The sequence below is a fragment of the Drosophila elegans genome, unplaced genomic scaffold (genome assembly GCF_018152505.1).
Source record: "Drosophila elegans isolate 14027-0461.03 unplaced genomic scaffold, ASM1815250v1 contig_208, whole genome shotgun sequence".
Taxonomy (NCBI): Eukaryota; Metazoa; Arthropoda; class Insecta; order Diptera; family Drosophilidae; genus Drosophila; species Drosophila elegans.
The window spans coordinates 18661076-18678237 of record NW_024545578.1 but is presented as its reverse complement, the minus strand read 5'-3'; the positions used below and the strand labels follow the sequence as shown (position 1 = coordinate 18678237).

The 17162-nt window shown below is 39.8% G+C and overlaps 3 protein-coding genes across 4 annotated transcripts in view; 2 read left to right on the top strand and 1 right to left on the bottom strand.

Annotated features, from left to right (window-relative positions):
• Positions 1-14113, top strand: part of LOC108142573 (ecdysone-induced protein 78C) — a 36666-nt gene extending 22553 nt beyond the window's left edge. The window contains exons 5-7 of the mRNA XM_017266524.2: positions 9990-10651; positions 11251-11526; positions 12125-14113. Coding sequence (XP_017122013.1) covers positions 9990-10651; positions 11251-11526; positions 12125-12502 — 1316 coding nt within the window. The 3' untranslated portion in view covers positions 12503-14113. The remainder of the gene's footprint in view (positions 1-9989; positions 10652-11250; positions 11527-12124) is intronic.
• On the top strand, positions 552-5205 carry LOC108142575. Its single transcript, XM_017266525.2, has 2 exons — positions 552-3822; positions 3885-5205. Exons 1-2 carry the CDS (start codon positions 3813-3815, stop codon positions 4415-4417), a joined length of 543 nt encoding a protein of 180 aa, XP_017122014.1. The 5' UTR covers positions 552-3812; the 3' UTR covers positions 4418-5205.
• Positions 14114-14839: 726 nt separating the features above from the next.
• On the bottom strand, positions 14840-16863 carry LOC108142498 (inositol monophosphatase 1). 2 transcript variants are annotated; one of them, XM_017266394.2, is made up of 5 exons: positions 16746-16863; positions 16240-16354; positions 16027-16160; positions 15601-15969; positions 14840-15261 (listed from the first exon to the last, which is right to left on the bottom strand). In XM_017266394.2, the coding sequence occupies exons 1-5, from the start codon at positions 16832-16834 to the stop codon at positions 14997-14999; spliced, it is 972 nt and encodes a 323-aa protein (XP_017121883.1). In that variant the 5' UTR covers positions 16835-16863; the 3' UTR covers positions 14840-14996. The 2 variants fall into 2 exon arrangements, with proteins under 2 accessions (XP_017121883.1, XP_017121884.1); XM_017266395.2 differs by lacking the exon at positions 16746-16863 and having other exon boundaries at positions 16240-16412.
• Between the last annotated feature and the right edge of the window lie 299 nt (positions 16864-17162).

The following is a 17162-nucleotide window of genomic DNA, read 5'->3' as shown; positions in this document are numbered from 1 at the left end:
ACACTCACGCGCCTGCAACTCTCCGTCGCGGTCAATGATCGTCGTCTGGCTGTGAGTGTGTGTGTGTGGAGTATTTGTGCGAGAGTGCTCCTCATAATGAAGACAACGACTCTTGTTGACTTTCATTGACAATATGGTGACGGATCTGATGTTGATCTTATTATGCTGAGACAGTAGGGGCCGTCGGACAGGAAGCTGCTGATATCGATGCTGCTGATGCAGCTCGGCGGGATCTGATTAAGCCCAGATTGGCACAGAATGCGACGGGTCTTACATGGGATCAACAAATCGAGGGGCAAACTAAAGTCACTGATCAATTATGTGATTACATATTCAAGCTAAAAAAAAATCAGAAAGCATCGAACTAAACCTTGGATTTCATTAAACAATTTTAAATATTTTTCATTAGCTTGTGACTACTTACGATAAAGTTTCAGAAGTGAAATAATCGATACTTGACAACTTTAATTTGTGCTTACAAAAAACAAATTAATGAATTATTGATTAAAATATTATGTCATTGGAACTAATTTTATTTACAAAGAATAAATAAAACATTTTTCTTATTATCAAACAAAATGTAAACGTATATATAACAATTTTTGTTGTTCAATATAAACGAAATTAAAGTACATTAATACAATTCAATTGCAGCGGTAATTGAAAAAAAAAAACACATTGCTGAAAATTATTAATAAGCTATAATTTACAACAATTTCACCAATTACAAAATGATGTTTAGCTGTTAAAATTTTGTTGTTGTTTTAAGAGTAACAAAATTGGCAAAATGATTAGTTGTTTATCCATAAGATCTTCTTCGAAATACTTTTTGTGGGTTTTAAGGGCTTTTAACTTATATAGTGATCATAGATTTTGACAGCTTCTGACTCTGGTGATCGATCCGCATAGGTGAATGCTATTATCCACTGTTGTGATCGATATCTGGGCTGTTGTGATTGCTGCAGACACTTCGGCAGCTTCTGCCGATGAAAGCGCCCACGAAACGCATGCCGTTCCACTTGGCTCGCGATCATTGATCTTACCTACTTGGCGCTGCTAATTCGTATTATTAATTCAATCAATCACGGGTTGGATTGGATTGGCTGCCTGGTTGGCAGCAGCTGCCCTAACGATCGATCACCCGGCGATCGCCAATCGACAGATCTGCTGGGAGCGTTGATCTCATCTTCTGGGTGTATCTGTAGCTGTATCTGTATCTGCATATGTATCTGAGCCCCATCGCCTGTGCAAATGTATCTGCGTGTGTCTTTGGCATTTCACAAATGTGGCGGCGTTCTAGTTTTGCCCTGTCGATTCGCATTTCTGTCTTCGGCCTGACGTTTACCTCTTGGCTAATTTAATTGTTTGTTTTTTATACTGAGGCTCCCTCAGTCAGATAGATGGGATCCGAAGGCTTTTTAGTTCATTGAAACATTTATAGCATAAACGCGCGTTCGCTGGGCTGGCATTTAATTCGCTAATTGCTAATGCGCTCGACGCTTATCAAATTGGAGCATCAAAACCTATTTTGCCTCTTCTATATTATTTTTTGTTTGTGTTTGTCTAGCTTTTTTTGTTTTTTTTTTTTTGGCTAGCTGCTTTTGTGTGTTGTTTTGCTTCTCTTTTTTTAATTTAGTAGCACATTTTAGTGCAAATATTTGATAAGACCACTCGAAATCGCACGTCTCGCGGCGATAATTCGGCGGCATTACTCATACGCCGCGTTGCTCTCGACTTGTTTGCCCACTTTGAGGTTTACAGTTAGAGTTGCTTCCGGCAGTTAAACGCTTTTGATTCTACCCGCTTTAATTTTTAATGTTGCATGCCTAATTCGAGGCTGAATTTCATTTTCGATTCTGCCGCAGCCACAGCACATAAATGCGGTTTAAGAAAATGCTTTTTCGGGCAGGTTCAAAATACGTTTAACGATGTGGTAATTCCACTGAATCTACACAGCAAAAAAAAATGTATTTTTACTCAGGCTTAATGACTGTCATTCCCTCGCTTTTATTTTGTTTCTGCCTGCTGTTAAACTCGATACAGAAAAACTCTTTTTTTAGTGCGGGTCATGTTTACATATTAAAAATTACAAATTTAACTATTCTAATTCAGATTCCATATTAAAACTGGCTAATGTATTTTTGTCAGTGGTTTTTATTTTTGGTTGTTGGCAGTCTGCTAACGATAATCTGCGTTAAGCTGCTGGCTAATTGAAATGCTTGTGGCCGGACGTGAAGCGCGCCAGTTATTACAGATTTCTGATGAAGCCTTGTCGCTGGCAATTTATCTAAATTTCTATCCATTAGAGGGGTCTTCTCTGACTTCGATCTAACCACTCTATCAGCGTGTGTCCGATTCACCACCTAGGATTCTACGTTTTTATCTAATTAGGTAGTCAAAACAAAACAAAAAAAAAAAGGGGACAAAAAAGAGAACGCCATATAAACTGTGTCACTAAACAAAAATCCAAGTGGATGGGTGGAGAGAACTCAACTTTGCCCAGAGAATTGTGTCAAATAGATAAAAAAGAAAAACGATGCCAGCGGCAACGACTGCGACAGCGATGATGTTAATAATGATGATGATGATGGTGATGACGATGGTTATAACGATGGCTGCGGAGATGGAAGAAGGCGTCGGGGCAGCCACTCCTTTCAGCGGTATAATTATAACCCCGATTCCAGCTTTATGGGAGAAAACTTGCCCCGAAAATTGTGGAGCATTTGAATAATTTGACAAGAATGCAATCAACATGAAAACAGAACAGAACAGAAAGTAAAAGAAGTAAGAGCGAGAGATTGTCAAAAACGTAAAAAGTAGGCGGCGGTTGGCTTTTGTTGATTTAAATGGCACCCGAAAGTCCGAGGCAAATCGTGGCTATATGGACAACTATTCAAATTGAGGTCATTCATCTCGCTTCGTTGAGCGCGCTTAAGTGAATTATGTATACGTAGATATATGTGTGGGGGAACTGGGAATCGGGGAATCGGGGAATCGGGTGATCAGGGGATCGGGGTCTGGAGTATTTGAAGGCGGGTCAGCAGCTTAGATGAGCATGTGAATGGAGGCAGGGAAACATATTGCCCCTCCCCCCATCCCCCCCGAGCAAGAAATGGGTTCCATTTACACTTCGAGGGAAAGCCTTTCTCCAAGTCACCGCTAATTGTCCGCAATTTGCCTTGGAATCTGTCACCCTCCCGCCGTTTGCGAATTCACAAAATCTGATTGATTGACTCGAGATCGACGCCCTCCGTCCGGGTATTTGCATAAATATTTGCCAGCTCTTTGGAATTTTGATATTATTGCCGTTCTCTATCTGTCTCGTTTCGGCTTAGTGTCGCTTCGTTTCGTTTCGTATCGTTTCGTATCGTTTCGCTTGACTTTATTTGATTTTCTTATGGGAGTAGGTCAGTTCAAAATTTGCATATATGGCCGCTCTGCTGGCTGCCTTTGATTTCTCGCTTGATTTTTTATTCATATTCTGACTGTTTGGCCTGCCCCAAAAACGTAAATGTGCGAACACGTGCTGTACATATGACGATATTACATCGACTTGGTTGAGTTCTATTCGGCATAATATCTTTGACGCTGATTGGTTATAAAATAAACATCGACTTCTCACTATCTGAAGTGGAAATAGATGTGGATATGATATGGCAAAACCCCCTGGGAGTTGGGTCAATTGCAAAGCCAATAGATTGCAACAATGCAACAGTTTGTCTATTAAATACCTAAGTAACTATTAAATGCCTATAAAATGGCTTACATTTTCCGCAAAGATTTAGTTGTCACCGTGACAAGTTGCCGAGAGCATGAAGTTGGGTGAGCATTAGTTGGATTTTGTTAATATATCCTGCTTCTAAGGATGGACTCGTACATTGCAGTTTTTATACTTCTTGGAGGATTCCTGATCCTCGAAAATGCTACTACGTTTGGTCAGTATTTTCCCTGTGATGCGGATGGCATATGTGTTTGCTCGGGTCATCCAGTGGGTGAAAGGGTACCGGACTGCGAGGATTGCTCCGGTTACTACCAATGTGGCGATGGTAATGTAGAGAAAAAGAAATGTTCCTCCGGCCTGATCTTCGACATCAAATTACAAACCTGTGTGGAGGGTCAATGTCCGAGAAGGGATGGCTTTTGTGCAGCGACCAACACACCACCAACTACTCCGACTTTAACTACAGAGACTCCGCCAACTCCAGGAGGATCTCCAGGAGGATCCTGTTCTAATGAAGTGAAATGTAGCTTCAATGGCCAAATTATTGCCCATGCTAAACATTGCCGCTTCTTTTACACCTGCCTGGAAAGTTGCCCTGTTTTGGGCTTTTGTGAGCTGGGCAAATGGTTTGATAGGGAGAAATTCGTCTGTGATATCCCAGAAAATGTCCGCAACTGTCCTCCCAACCAGGACTAGGACACCGATTTTCATTTCTTACAAAGAATTTTGCACACACAAAAACTTTAAACCAAATCATTAAAGCACATTTCTTGAATTCTGCATCTTTAACTAATTTACCCAGAAGTCGATAAAAATGTGACTCTACTGTTTTAATTTTGATTATTTGTAGAAATATATTATTTCCTTTTATTAAACTTGGCGAAATTATTATAATGTTTCTTTATTATCAAAGGGTTTTTTTCACTTTTATTTATGTTTCTTTGAGGTGAATATCAAAACTAGATATATTTCTTACTTGAAAACCATATTAGATGTTAATTTAAGATTCGCTTCCAAACTGCAATCGGGGCAAAATCAAATCAAATAAATATGTGTCATGGCAAATCGAAGTGAGGCAAAGTTAATTTGAACGGTCATTAAACTGCAATTGTCCTCATGAATGGGCAGAGCGAATAGGCAAAAGCCAGCGAGCAGCGCCCAACAACATGGCGATAATTTACGCAAATTGCTTGACACAATTTTGCATTTGTTGTTGGTGCTGCTGTTTATGTTGTTGTTGCTTCTGTTGTTGTTGTTGCTGTTGTTGTTGTTGTTGTTACCCCGGCCGTGTGGGCGGTTGCTGCGTGCGAATTGTTGTTGTTACTGCTGCTGCTGCTGCTGCTTCTACCGCTGGCAGAAAGCAACAAATTTAGCACGCAACTAACAATTTTAGCTGTTCCAGATAGAGCGACACTCGCAAACACTCGCTGACTGGCACACCCAGGTGCATATGAAAACAAACAAAAGAAGCTTCAAATGTAAAGTTTAGTTTCGTACACGCTACGAAAAGTGGATAGACTTTTACCATTTCATTCCTAGAAAATGCCATTTAAAATGCGGGGAGAGTTTTTCGGAGTCTATTGGCTATGGAATGCCAAAGGGCATTAATTAATTGTGCTAGCCAAGCCCCTTTATTTTAATTATTACGTTTAAAGAATAGATAAAAAATGTATAGTTAAGGATAATACAATTCAAGAAATTGGGTGAATAAAACATATTTTATAAAAATATATATTTAACTCTGAGCCAATTCAAAATTCTCAAAATTTTAATTTATTCTTAATTATTCATTTTAAGTTTTTTGTTTAATATTATATAATAATTATATTTCAATATTTCAGATAATTTTTACAACTAGATCACTTTTAATTTTTAATTGTATACCATTGAAATTATTTTTTTACGGAGAAGTCTATTACTTTTACTGCTGGAAAAAAAATTTAAGAAGTTGTACGAAACCTGTTCTTTAAAACTTTAACCGTTTTAAAAATAAAATTAATTTTCAAATCTTTTAAAAATAAAGATAGAGTAGCTACAAAATTGGTTCAGTTTCTTCGATTTGTGGAACAGCAAACAAACAACAAACTTTCACCCGGCAGTAAGCCGCAGCATTTTGGACAATTTCGTAACTGGGTAAACACACACACACACTGGCACATACACACACACTGATACACCCGGGCAGTCATGCAAATGTAGAGTGCATAAAGTGCATAAAGTGCAGCCAGCAGCGACAGGTGAACGAACGACCTCAAACGAGGTCAGCAGTTGGGTGGTGACAGGGGGTTATGGGTTATGGGAAGCGGGTGGGAGAGGGAGAGGATGAGGATGAGGAAGAGGGAACTGTCGGGGTCATTCATGCGCACGATAAACCCAAAAAAATATCAACTATATGCTATGTATACATCCGTGTCTGTGCATATGTGTTACTACAGCGTGGAGCTTTGGCAGTTGGATGTTGCCTGTTGGCATTTGGCATTTTGGCCCTCTTCGCATGCTAATGGCCCGGTTCGGTCCGAAAAGCGACAAAAGACTACGACCAAAAGTTGGGGCAAAAAACCAAGCTAAATGTGGGCAACATTTGGCCACTTTACGAGGCGATGCTGCCGCTTCTCACACTTCTGCTGCCTCAGATTTCGGTGACCTAAATCCTTTTTTACCCAGGCCAGAAGTGGGAGCTCAGCTTAGCAAGAAACCCCTCCCCCTACATTGTGCACTCGAAAAAAAAGTAGAATACATTCTCGACCTAGTTTCTAAAAAGGTTGGTTAAGCTGTATTTACGGTAAGCTACCTAATTAAGAATTATTAGCCACATTTTAACCCTTACAATAATGTATGAAATCTATTTCTGTGTAAATTTAATTTAATTTTTAAACACATTTTATTATTATACTTTTTATATCTTAAAGAGGTCTTATCTTTCAACTTTAAAAACTATTCTAAACCCTTAGCTTGAAATTAAAAAAACAAATATTACAAAAATATTTAGACAAAAATAAATTATGTAACTATTGAGGGGAGTTATCGGCGAGATTATTTATTTCATAGACCCTATGAATTGTTTTCGAAATCTAACAGTTTTTAAAGAAATTAACTTAAAGACGTTATTTTGCAATAAGGAGACCTTTACAGTTTTGTGAACTTTTCAAGTGGATATATATTTTTCAAAGTGTATTTCTCCCTGTGAATCTGGCCTAAACGAGTTTTTCCGCTCCGCACTCCCCTCAACCCACACCGCACTCCCCTGCTGCCGCTTCGCCTCCCTCTGCCGCTCGTCATTTGGCTGCACTACATCACTTAAGATGTTTTTAGCTGGGAAAAAAGTTTGAGCTTAGGCCAGCAACGCTCCACTTATTTATGTGGGCTCGGGCTGGCTCCCCAACTTGGCCCGAGGCGTGTGTAATGGATGGTGTTGACCTGGTCTGAATGGGGCCTGCTCCGTGGGTGGTGACAGGTGACAGGCGAGAAGCGAGGGGCGAGAGGCGAGACGTTCCAGGTCCAGCAGGTCCAGGTCGATTGAATAAGTAATGACGGGGATTATACTGGGGCCATTCGGGGACGACTGCTCCCAATTCCGCAATGATAGACACTCCACTTGCAATCCGGCTGAAGATGCCATCGATCTGCTCCACTTATTGACGACTTAAGCAGCCGCAGCCCCTTGAATCTCGATTTGCGATGGTGAAATCTGCAAAATCAATAAGCCGAGGCCCTCGGTCGCTAATTGAAAACACCTTAGAACAAACAGAGCAAGAACGCCGAGTGCCCGCCATGAGCAATTAGCGGCATATCGAAGGTGGCAGCCTCAAAAACCCAATGTCCAAGTATTATGCATGACTATGTCTATATGTCTATATGGGTGTATGGGTGTATGGGGGTGCTGTGTGTGGTGTGTGTGGTGTGGCGAATTATGACATAATTAATTTACGAGCTGTGACAATTAACGCCAACGAGACGTTTTATGATCAGCGCTCTTCGGTGGGCGGTGAAAAGCGTGACTCGAGCACAATGAGAACCTAGAAAACCTAGAGTTATGAGCGTGACAAGGCTGGAACTGAAACCTCGTCTGGCAGCGGTCGTAATGGGATCATGTTGCCGCCAAACTAAGGTCAGGGAAGCTCCGGCTCAGGGTCTTCCAAAGCTGCTAAATCTATCACCGAAATGGGTCATCAACTTGGTGTTTACCTTATCAAATTGCACTGATTCGCTAGCATGACATTTAGGAATGTTAATGTTATAAATAATAAAAAGATGAAATCAATCAAGAAAATTTTATTTTTTTAAACTTTTAACAAATAAACAATTCGTTGTAAACAAAAAAAAAAATATATGTTAGCTAATCTTAAGAAATGTTAGTTAAAATTTAGAAAACTAATAATGAGCTTCATATTTTAAAAGACTTCGTTTTTACTTTATTATGATACATTTATACTCAGAAAATATTGCAATACTAATATGTGTTTATAAAATGGATTTATTTATAGTTATTCTAAATTAAATACCTATTTATTTTAAATAATTTAAAATCATTTTCTGTATAGTGTACCATTTTTTTTAACCTTTTTATGGAATTTCTCATATCTAATAATATAATATATCTTGTTGTGTAGGGCAAACGATCTTTTTGACCCTCGACCAGCACGGATGCGATGTTTTGGCGTTTTCATAAATGGGTCAGTGTGTTGGCCATCTCTCACTTGGCCAGCTGCCTTTTGGCTTTGGTGGCGATGCTTTGCGTGCAGAAGAGTTTTCCGGCTTCCCCTGTCCACGCTGCGTATGCGCAATGCATGCGAAGTTTCTTTCACTTTTGCCGTGCTTTTTCTTTTGCCTCTGCTCATGCCGTATTTTATGTTATTTTATTTTATGTGATTTTACGATGTTGTCAGCCCAAAATGCTGACGCATAGTAAGAGCAGAGGCTTTCGTCATTAGTGTTGTTATTGTGGCCGTTTGTTTGGAAACCGCCGACGGCGGCTACCGCCACACCACAATAACAACACAGCACAACACAACACAACTCGACAAAGCCGAAGAAATACCCGCACATAAACTCATATAAGGCAAGAGGAAAAACAAAAAGCGGCGGCAACGAAATCACTTGCCTCCGTTTTCATATTGAGCGCAGTGGGTCAATGTCCCACTGATAAAGTGAGCACTGAATGCCGGCAACTGGAGCAGCTGCGTCTGTTTCTGTTTCTTTTTCTTTTTCTGTCTGTCTGCGGTGCGCTGCGCTGAGTTTTGGGCAGCCAAATGCGATTTTAATTAATAAAATATGTGTTGGGTTCGGTTGCACAAAGCCAAATTTCACGTTGTGCAATTTTCACAGACAAACAAAACTGAGAAATGCCAAAAAAAAAAAAACATTGGCTAATGAACACTTCAAACGCTGAACGCAAATTGAAATTAATTATTTTTCCCCGACAGAATGTATCGCATTTCGACAGACCAACAACTTGTAGGACACGCAAATTTTCTAGTTGATAGCACAGATGTGTTGGCAATTTGCTAGAGATACTCGAAAGTATCCACAAGTGTGTGACGCATTTATAAGATTTATGCGTGTGCCAGTTTTTCTTCTTTCCCAACTAAATACAAAGTATACATCAACACTCGGCGGCTGCTATAATAAGTTAATTGTGTGTTTTGTAGGGAATGAATTTTCGAATTTAAATAATCAGGTGACTAATAATATACAAGCTATAAACAAAATACGCACTATTTTATTGGCCCAACCATATAATAATCAGTTTTCTTTTGAAAATTTAAATGAAAATGTAAAAGGGGAGTTCATTGAAAATAGAAACGTAAAAATTATATGACCTTTTCTGTGGCATACTTTTGGGTGGCGCTTTTAAAATGGGCGGAAATAAATGCACAGTTCACATTTCCCCATTTTTGCCATCATGTTTTCACAATAACTTGAAAATGTATTTTTAATTGAAGTCAAATTGAGCAAATGTTTCTTCTGCAAATATGTTTAATCGCCATTTTTAATTTTCTCTAGGAGTTTCAATATATACAAACTTTGCACGACAGTAAGGTAGTTAAAATTTCAGGAATAATTTAAAAAAATAATAATTACATATGTACAATGTACATTCATAAAAATATGTATTTTCTCTAGAAGTGTCAATAACTACATGCATATATTGTATAGCCAGTAAAGTAATTAAAATTACTTGTTTGTCTATTTAAATATGCAACTTACTGTGGACTATTTGCTAGTAACTTATTGACCCATTTCTCCCTTTTTTTCCCCCATTTTGCAGCTGTACGTTATGGTCGCGTTCCCAAGCGTTCCCGTGAGCTGAACGGAGCAGCCGCCGCCTCCGCCGCCGCAGGCGCTCCTTCCTCCCTCAATGTGGATGACTCCTCCGGCAGTACACTGCACCCCAACCAGTTACAGCAGCAACAGCAGCAACAGCAACAGCAGCAACATCTCCTGCAGCAACAGCAGCAGCAGCAGCAGCAACATCAGCAACATCAACAGCAACATCAACAGCAACAGCCGCATGTGAGCGGCGCCAGAGTGAAGACACCGAGTACTCCACAAACGCCACAAATGTGTTCGATCGCATCCTCGCCATCGGAGCTGGGCGGTTGCAATAGTGCCAATAACAATAACAATAACAACAACAACAGCAGCGGCAATGCCAGCGGCGGCAGCGGCGTAAGCGTCGGCGTTGTTGTTGTGGGCGGTCACCAGCAACTGGTGGGCGGCAGCATGGTGGGCGTGGGCATGGGCACGGAACTGGGCGGGGGCCACCACCAGGTGGGCATGTGCCACGACGGACTGGCCGGAACGGCCAACGAGCTGACCGTCTACGATGTGATCATGTGCGTGTCGCAGGCGCACCGCCTCAACTGCTCCTACACGGAGGAACTGACCAGGGAGCTGATGCGCCGTCCAGTGACGGTGCCCCAAAATGGGGTAAGTACGGAAGACACTTTATAACCTTCAAAGACAAAGACCAGATATTAGAAACCAATATCAAATAAAATTCTACATTAAGACTACCAAATTCCTCAAAAATATTTAATCTATAGACTTTTAATGCTACATCTACACATTTAATCTATATTTTAATATTAGTCCCAATTACAAAGAATACAATATAAGGAACTTTAAATCCAAGAAGTAGTGAAAAAAATTAATTTTTATATAAAAAGTTGTACTACCTAAAAACAGTTCTGTTTTTTTTTTATTTTTGGCCTGTTAAATTAAATTATTGTTAAAATTGTTATGTATTAAACATTCTATTACTTAAGAAGATAACTTTTCCCTAAAAACAAAGATCTTAAATCATATAAAATAAAATATTGATTGACAGCAAAAAAAACCAAGGCTCTGTAAACTTTTTACGCTGATTTCAGAAGCACTAGCGGAAGACGAAAATAAATTTCCTTCAATTACCCACTAGCTGTCGAAAAAGTTTTCTTTGCAATATAAATGGATCCTTACTTGTGAATTTAGAGCTAGACAATTTTGTCCAAGGGTTTCTATTTAACTAAGGGTTTCCTCTTTTCCAGATTGCCAGCACAGTGGCGGAGAGCCTGGAGTTCCAGAAGATCTGGCTGTGGCAGCAGTTCTCGGCCAGGGTGACGCCCGGTGTCCAGCGGATTGTGGAGTTTGCGAAACGCGTACCTGGCTTCTGTGATTTCACCCAAGACGACCAGCTCATACTCATCAAGCTGGGCTTCTTCGAGGTCTGGCTGACGCACGTGGCCCGCCTGATCAACGAGGCCACTCTGACGCTGGACGACGGAGCCTACCTGACGCGCCAGCAACTCGAGATACTCTACGATGTGAGTAGACTTCTTGAGGTATTAAAAAAGATTTTAAAAAATCATATAGGGAAAAATAAAAGGTTTCTAGTGTGTAGAATGGAATATCATTTTTTAGCTTGCATATATGGGCCAGAACTAGCCTGTTTACTAGACTCAAGTTTTTGCGTATCTGGTTTTATTGGAAACAAGAAAAACATTTGTTCATTAAAGTATTTACTCTTAAAAAAAATGTCCAAAAATGAACCCACTTTCTATTTTTTGTTTGGCAGCATTATTTTAATATAGAAAATTTAATTTTGACACTTCAGAAAGTTTTTAATCAATACTCGTCTTATCAGGACTATTATTCATACTAGTTAATAATAAGTTAAAACTGATCTAATCAGGAAGTTTTCAAATAAGTTTAAGTTTAAGTTGGGCATTAAACGAAAATTTGTTTAGTCTTGTATGTCAATACTGTACCTGCATATTGCCAGGAATTATAGGTCGAAAGACACAAGTTAATATTACTTAATGGTTTCATACCTAATAGTTTAGAATCCGACAAAGAACAGTTTCGTAATTTTTCGGACAACATAATAATTAAATGTTTACTAATTGCTCTGTTTTCTTGCAGTCTGACTTTGTGAACGCCTTGCTGAACTTTGCCAACACATTGAACGCCTACGGGCTGAGCGACACCGAGATCGGGCTCTTCTCGGCCATGGTGCTGCTGGCCTCGGACCGGACGGGACTCAGCGAGCCCAAGGTGATTGGACGGGCCAGGGAGCTGGTGGCCGAGGCGCTCCGCGTCCAGATCCTGCGCTCCCGGGCGGGATCGCCGCAGGCACTGCAGCTGATGCCGGCGCTGGAGGCCAAGATACCCGAGCTGCGGTCCCTGGGGGCCAAGCACTTCTCACACTTAGACTGGCTGCGGATGAACTGGACCAAGCTGCGCCTGCCGCCCCTCTTCGCCGAGATCTTTGACATCCCCAAGGCCGACGACGAGCTGTAGGATGGCGGGGATCCGGACCAGCGCGTTTCCAGGGCCGTGCAAATGCAAACCGCAACAAAATATTCTACCACTTGTAGGCTTAAGCAACGTAGCTATAGTGAAAAACGGGAGGGCCGGAGATCAGATACACGTCTACTCAGCATTACTGGAGATAGTTCACTAAGCCTATATGCATATTCACTAGCAGTGTTAGAGTGACTAGGACTCCACTCCACTCTACTCTACTCCAATCAACTCCACTCCCCGCTGAACATATCCATGCGCGAACATAAATTATTTATTTCATTGTTGACTCATCGAGATCCACTCCGATCCACATCACTTCACATCCCCAAGCACTCATCCCAACCGAAATTAAGAATGCAAATGCAAATGCAAATGCAAATGCAAATGCAAATGCAAATGAAAATGAAAATTCACCATTGGCCAGCTAACCAAGGCATCTATTTAGAACTCGACTGAAGAGCGAGCGTTAAAGTTCGATAAATACTGGTTTTTTTAATAATATTAACTACTATAAACGATATCGGATATATGTGTACGTTACATCTAGAGATACGGACCTAGCGTAGTCGAAAAGCAAAAAGACCCACTTCGTTTGCTTGCAAAAGTTGGAGATCCCATACGATATGATAATATATGCATATGCGAAAAGATAAATGATAAATGATAAATATATATGACTAGTTTAAATCATTATTTCGAATTGAAGATCGATGCGTTTATTGTATCTGCGTGTAAATAAATTTAAATTAATTTGTACCATTAACTCGCTGCGACTTGATTATTTTAGACCCCACCACCCATTGAGTTGCTCGATGATCCATCCCAGATCTTCGGCGGCTCCGACCTCCATTGAAAGTGTTCAGTTTCTCACTTAAGACAAGACATTTAACATCCTACGATTAAGATCCTTGGGTTAGAGACCATCTAAGTTAAGTGCTTTAAGGCTTCATTTGTATAACTCGGAACAATCAAATTGTTTGATCAATTTTGAATAGATTGGTGCTAAATTTGTGTGTTAAGTTTACATGGAAACAAGCGAGGAAAACCAACCAGACAGGCGAACAAAATATACATATATATTTAAAGCTATCTATATATCAAATACATGTATGTAAAAATCAAAAGGATTCTTCTCTAAAGCTCTTCATTGATTGTTGAATTTATATAGAACATTTTGTAAATTTTATTAGTGTGACAAAGGAAAATATTAAATGTAGAGGCAGCTGCGATCGAACTTGTGGCTGCCGTTCTATGCTCCATGTGTACCTTTCGCTTATTGAACTAGAATATCGAAATCAACATAGATCTATATACATAAATTTAAAGACTACGATTCGCAATATCTTAGCAGACACGCAACTTGCAACGCTAGCAATTTTCTCTCCCGATCCCCAAAAAATATCCACTCCAACACTATACTTTCGATCCGAGCACAAACCCAAGAATAAAACTCTGTGTTAATTTTGTAAACCAGTGCGCATAATGGAACCTTGTGAATGTAGCATTAAAAACGACAACAAGAACAACAGATTTTTAATTACATTATTAACTTATACCTAACTATTATATACAGACATATAATAAATATATAGATACAATTTTTTACCTACTGTAGCTTTGATTACATTTTCAATGATGTGTCAAATTTTAAATGGTATTACCGATAGTCCAAAATACTCAGCAACTACAGCAGACAAATTTACAGCGCATTAAGAAGGCCGACTTCCTACGATCATGGCTTGTTACGTGTCCACAAATCACTCTACTCGAATACAGTGCAAAGATCCAGACCCCAGATCCCAGATATACACTAATCATATATCAATATGCAAGACATTGCTTAGCTGTTTACTGATACCCTACCATAACCCCCCATATCCCAAGGATGTGTCGGTAGCGTCGACCTTGCGTTGCCCTGCACGATCTAATAGGTGACCTGCGGTCTGTGGTGAATCCAACCCCATTCATTCCGCTTCACAGTGCAGGGCACTCACAATTATCAGATATGAGGCCAGCTCGCTTTACTAAAATACTAAGAAATAGAAGAGAAACCCATATACATAACACTAAGCCCAAAACAAAATATAACAAATAAACAAATGGCGATAAGAGCTCTGCGAAAACTAATTAGAAAGCGAAATACATACGCAGATTGTAATAAAATTACAGAAAAGCAAACAAACAAACGTCTTTGAATGATTTGATAAAGTAATGGAAAAATATAGAACTTTATCAGGGGGGCCAGCTATGAAAAAGGAAGAAAATTCCAAATTCAACAGAAGGAAGATTTAAACAAATAGGATGTTTATAATCGATATAATTGAACTTGGCTTTGTATACATAAAACGATTTATTTGGAATATGCATGACTAGGCGTATTCATTTAAATTGTTAGGTACATGATCGGCACAGTTGAAATGCGTTTATCTGGTTAGTATGGAATGGAGTTACATTGCTCCCCTGTTTAAGTCGATAACGGTTTTCCTGCTCAATCATCGCGAGGAAGAGGATAGAACTGCGTCAGCACTTTGGTGATTTCCTGGGCCAATTGGGGCGTGGCTGCTGCCAGGACCCTGCGCGACATGATGTCGAACTCCCCGCCAGCAGGATCGATGACCACTCCACCAGCCTCGCGAACAATCAAGTCCCCGGCACAAACATCCCATGCATGGATGCCGAACTCATAGTTGGCATCGACAGCTCCTAGGGCAACCATGGACATGTTAAGTGCTGCCGAACCCAAAGCGCGTAAACTGAAAGAGATATTAATATACTATACATTTAATTTCATTTAAAATTTTAAAGTGACTTGAAATTAGGTAAAACGTTCTGAAAACTCAGGGTACAACATTCCAGAAAAAGTAGCAAAAAATGTAAGCTCTTTTATTGGGAAACAATCTTAAACAAATAATCTAGTTATAACTTCTATAAAAAAATAAATTAAAATAAAATTAATTTAATTGACTTTAGAGATAAAGTATATTAAATAAAACCTTCTTTGCATTACAATAAATAAGATCTGTCAAATAAAGAGTTCTGGGTCTTAAGAAGCCATATTAATGTATGAAAAACTTGAAAACTTGAAAACTTACCCGTGCGCCTTTTTGGCCATCTTCTCGAAGTTCTCGTTGACAACCTTCATCTTGGCCTCGTCGCGAGTGGTTCCAAATTCGGTGGTGATCAGCGCCTTGCCCAGCTCCTGCTGGCCACTCACATGGATCCTCCGGCCGTTGTAGAAGGCTCCATGGCCCCGTCTGGCGGTGAAGCGCTGCTCCAGGATGGGGTTGTAGACCAGGCCCAACTCCGTGACCTTGTTCACCTTCAGACCCACGGAGATGCACGAGTGGGGAAAGGCGTGCACAAAGTTCATGGTTCCGTCCACGGGATCGATGATCCAGGTGGGGTCATTGGTCAGCTTCTTGACGCCCCCCTCTCCGCTGCTCTCCTCCTCGCCTATGAATCTGCAATACCCTTAGATAAGCACACCACCAGATATCCTATTGGGTTATTAAACTTACTTGTGATCCGGAAAATGCCGGCGAATGCCGTCCATCAGCAGCTGCTCCACATCCTTGTCCGTTTGGGTCACCAGGTCGATGTCGTTGCTCTTGGTCACGAATTCCTGACGGGTCTCATTATTGCGAGCGATTAACTGGGAAAATAACCGAGGAAATAGGAAAATTCCACAAGCTTCCATAATAACACTCGAGTGGTTTTCCACTACTATTTACCCGTCCAGCCTCGGATACCAGATTGCTGACCACTTCAAAGCACTTTTCCAAGTCCACACTGTCGCCCATTTTGCAGTGGTGTTGTCTGTTCGTTTTCTGGAGTTGCAATGAGCCGCTAACAAATCCAAAAATTACTAGTTTTAATTCAATTATACATTTATGAACAAAGTGACCGAGGCGCGCGACCGTTAAAATATACCAAAAAGCTTGAGGAATATACTTATAATATACCAGAAAAGTTCTGATTGGAAAACTTTTATAAATTCATGGGCGTAGTTAAATACAACAAATACTTGATTAATAAAATACGAACTTTGGTTAAAAAAGTGTTGTTATCTGATAAACACTACTGATTATTACTAAATTTCATTTAATTTCACCCAAGGAAAAATACTTTCCACGTCCATGTTCCTGGTAAAGAACTTAGCTAGCAACTCATTTCAACAAGTTTGCGCCAAGTTCAAATCTCAATTTGAAATAATGAATTTATTTATTTTATAACTTACATTTGCGGTGAATGCGCCAAATGAGATCCATATATTGAAGACCTACAAGAAACAATTTTTTGAAAGACCAAATAAAAATTAGTCCCCATAACTATTTAATTTATGTATGTAAATTTTATATAAATTCATTGTGCATACAAGAAATGAATGGGTAAACTGATTAGCATTTAATGTATAAGACAGGGTGGGTTCGGCTCTAAATTCTGTTAAATCCAGATTTTATTTATTTTAATATATTAATGTTCTTAGAGTTCCTTTATATATCTCTCTCATACGTAGTGTTGGCTTTGGTCGAAAATTGCATTGTTGTCAAGTAAGTCATTTTGGCAGAAACTTTGATGCCATTGCGCATGCCCTAAAACATAATATAAAATGGTTGTGTTATTAAATACATCTGCATTATTAAATAGTGAGAAT

Coding starts and splice junctions, on each gene's coding strand:
- LOC108142498 (XM_017266394.2), bottom strand. CDS start 16,834: ATGGGGACTAATTTTTATTTGGTCTTTCAAAAAATTGTTTCTTGTAGG. Junction 16,355..16,745: donor TTGGCGCATTCACCGCAAAT/GTAAGTTATAAA, acceptor TGGATTTGTTAG/CGGCTCATTGCAACTCCAGA. Junction 15,970..16,026: donor CGGCATTTTCCGGATCACAA/GTAAGTTTAATA, acceptor AGGGTATTGCAG/ATTCATAGGCGAGGAGGAGA.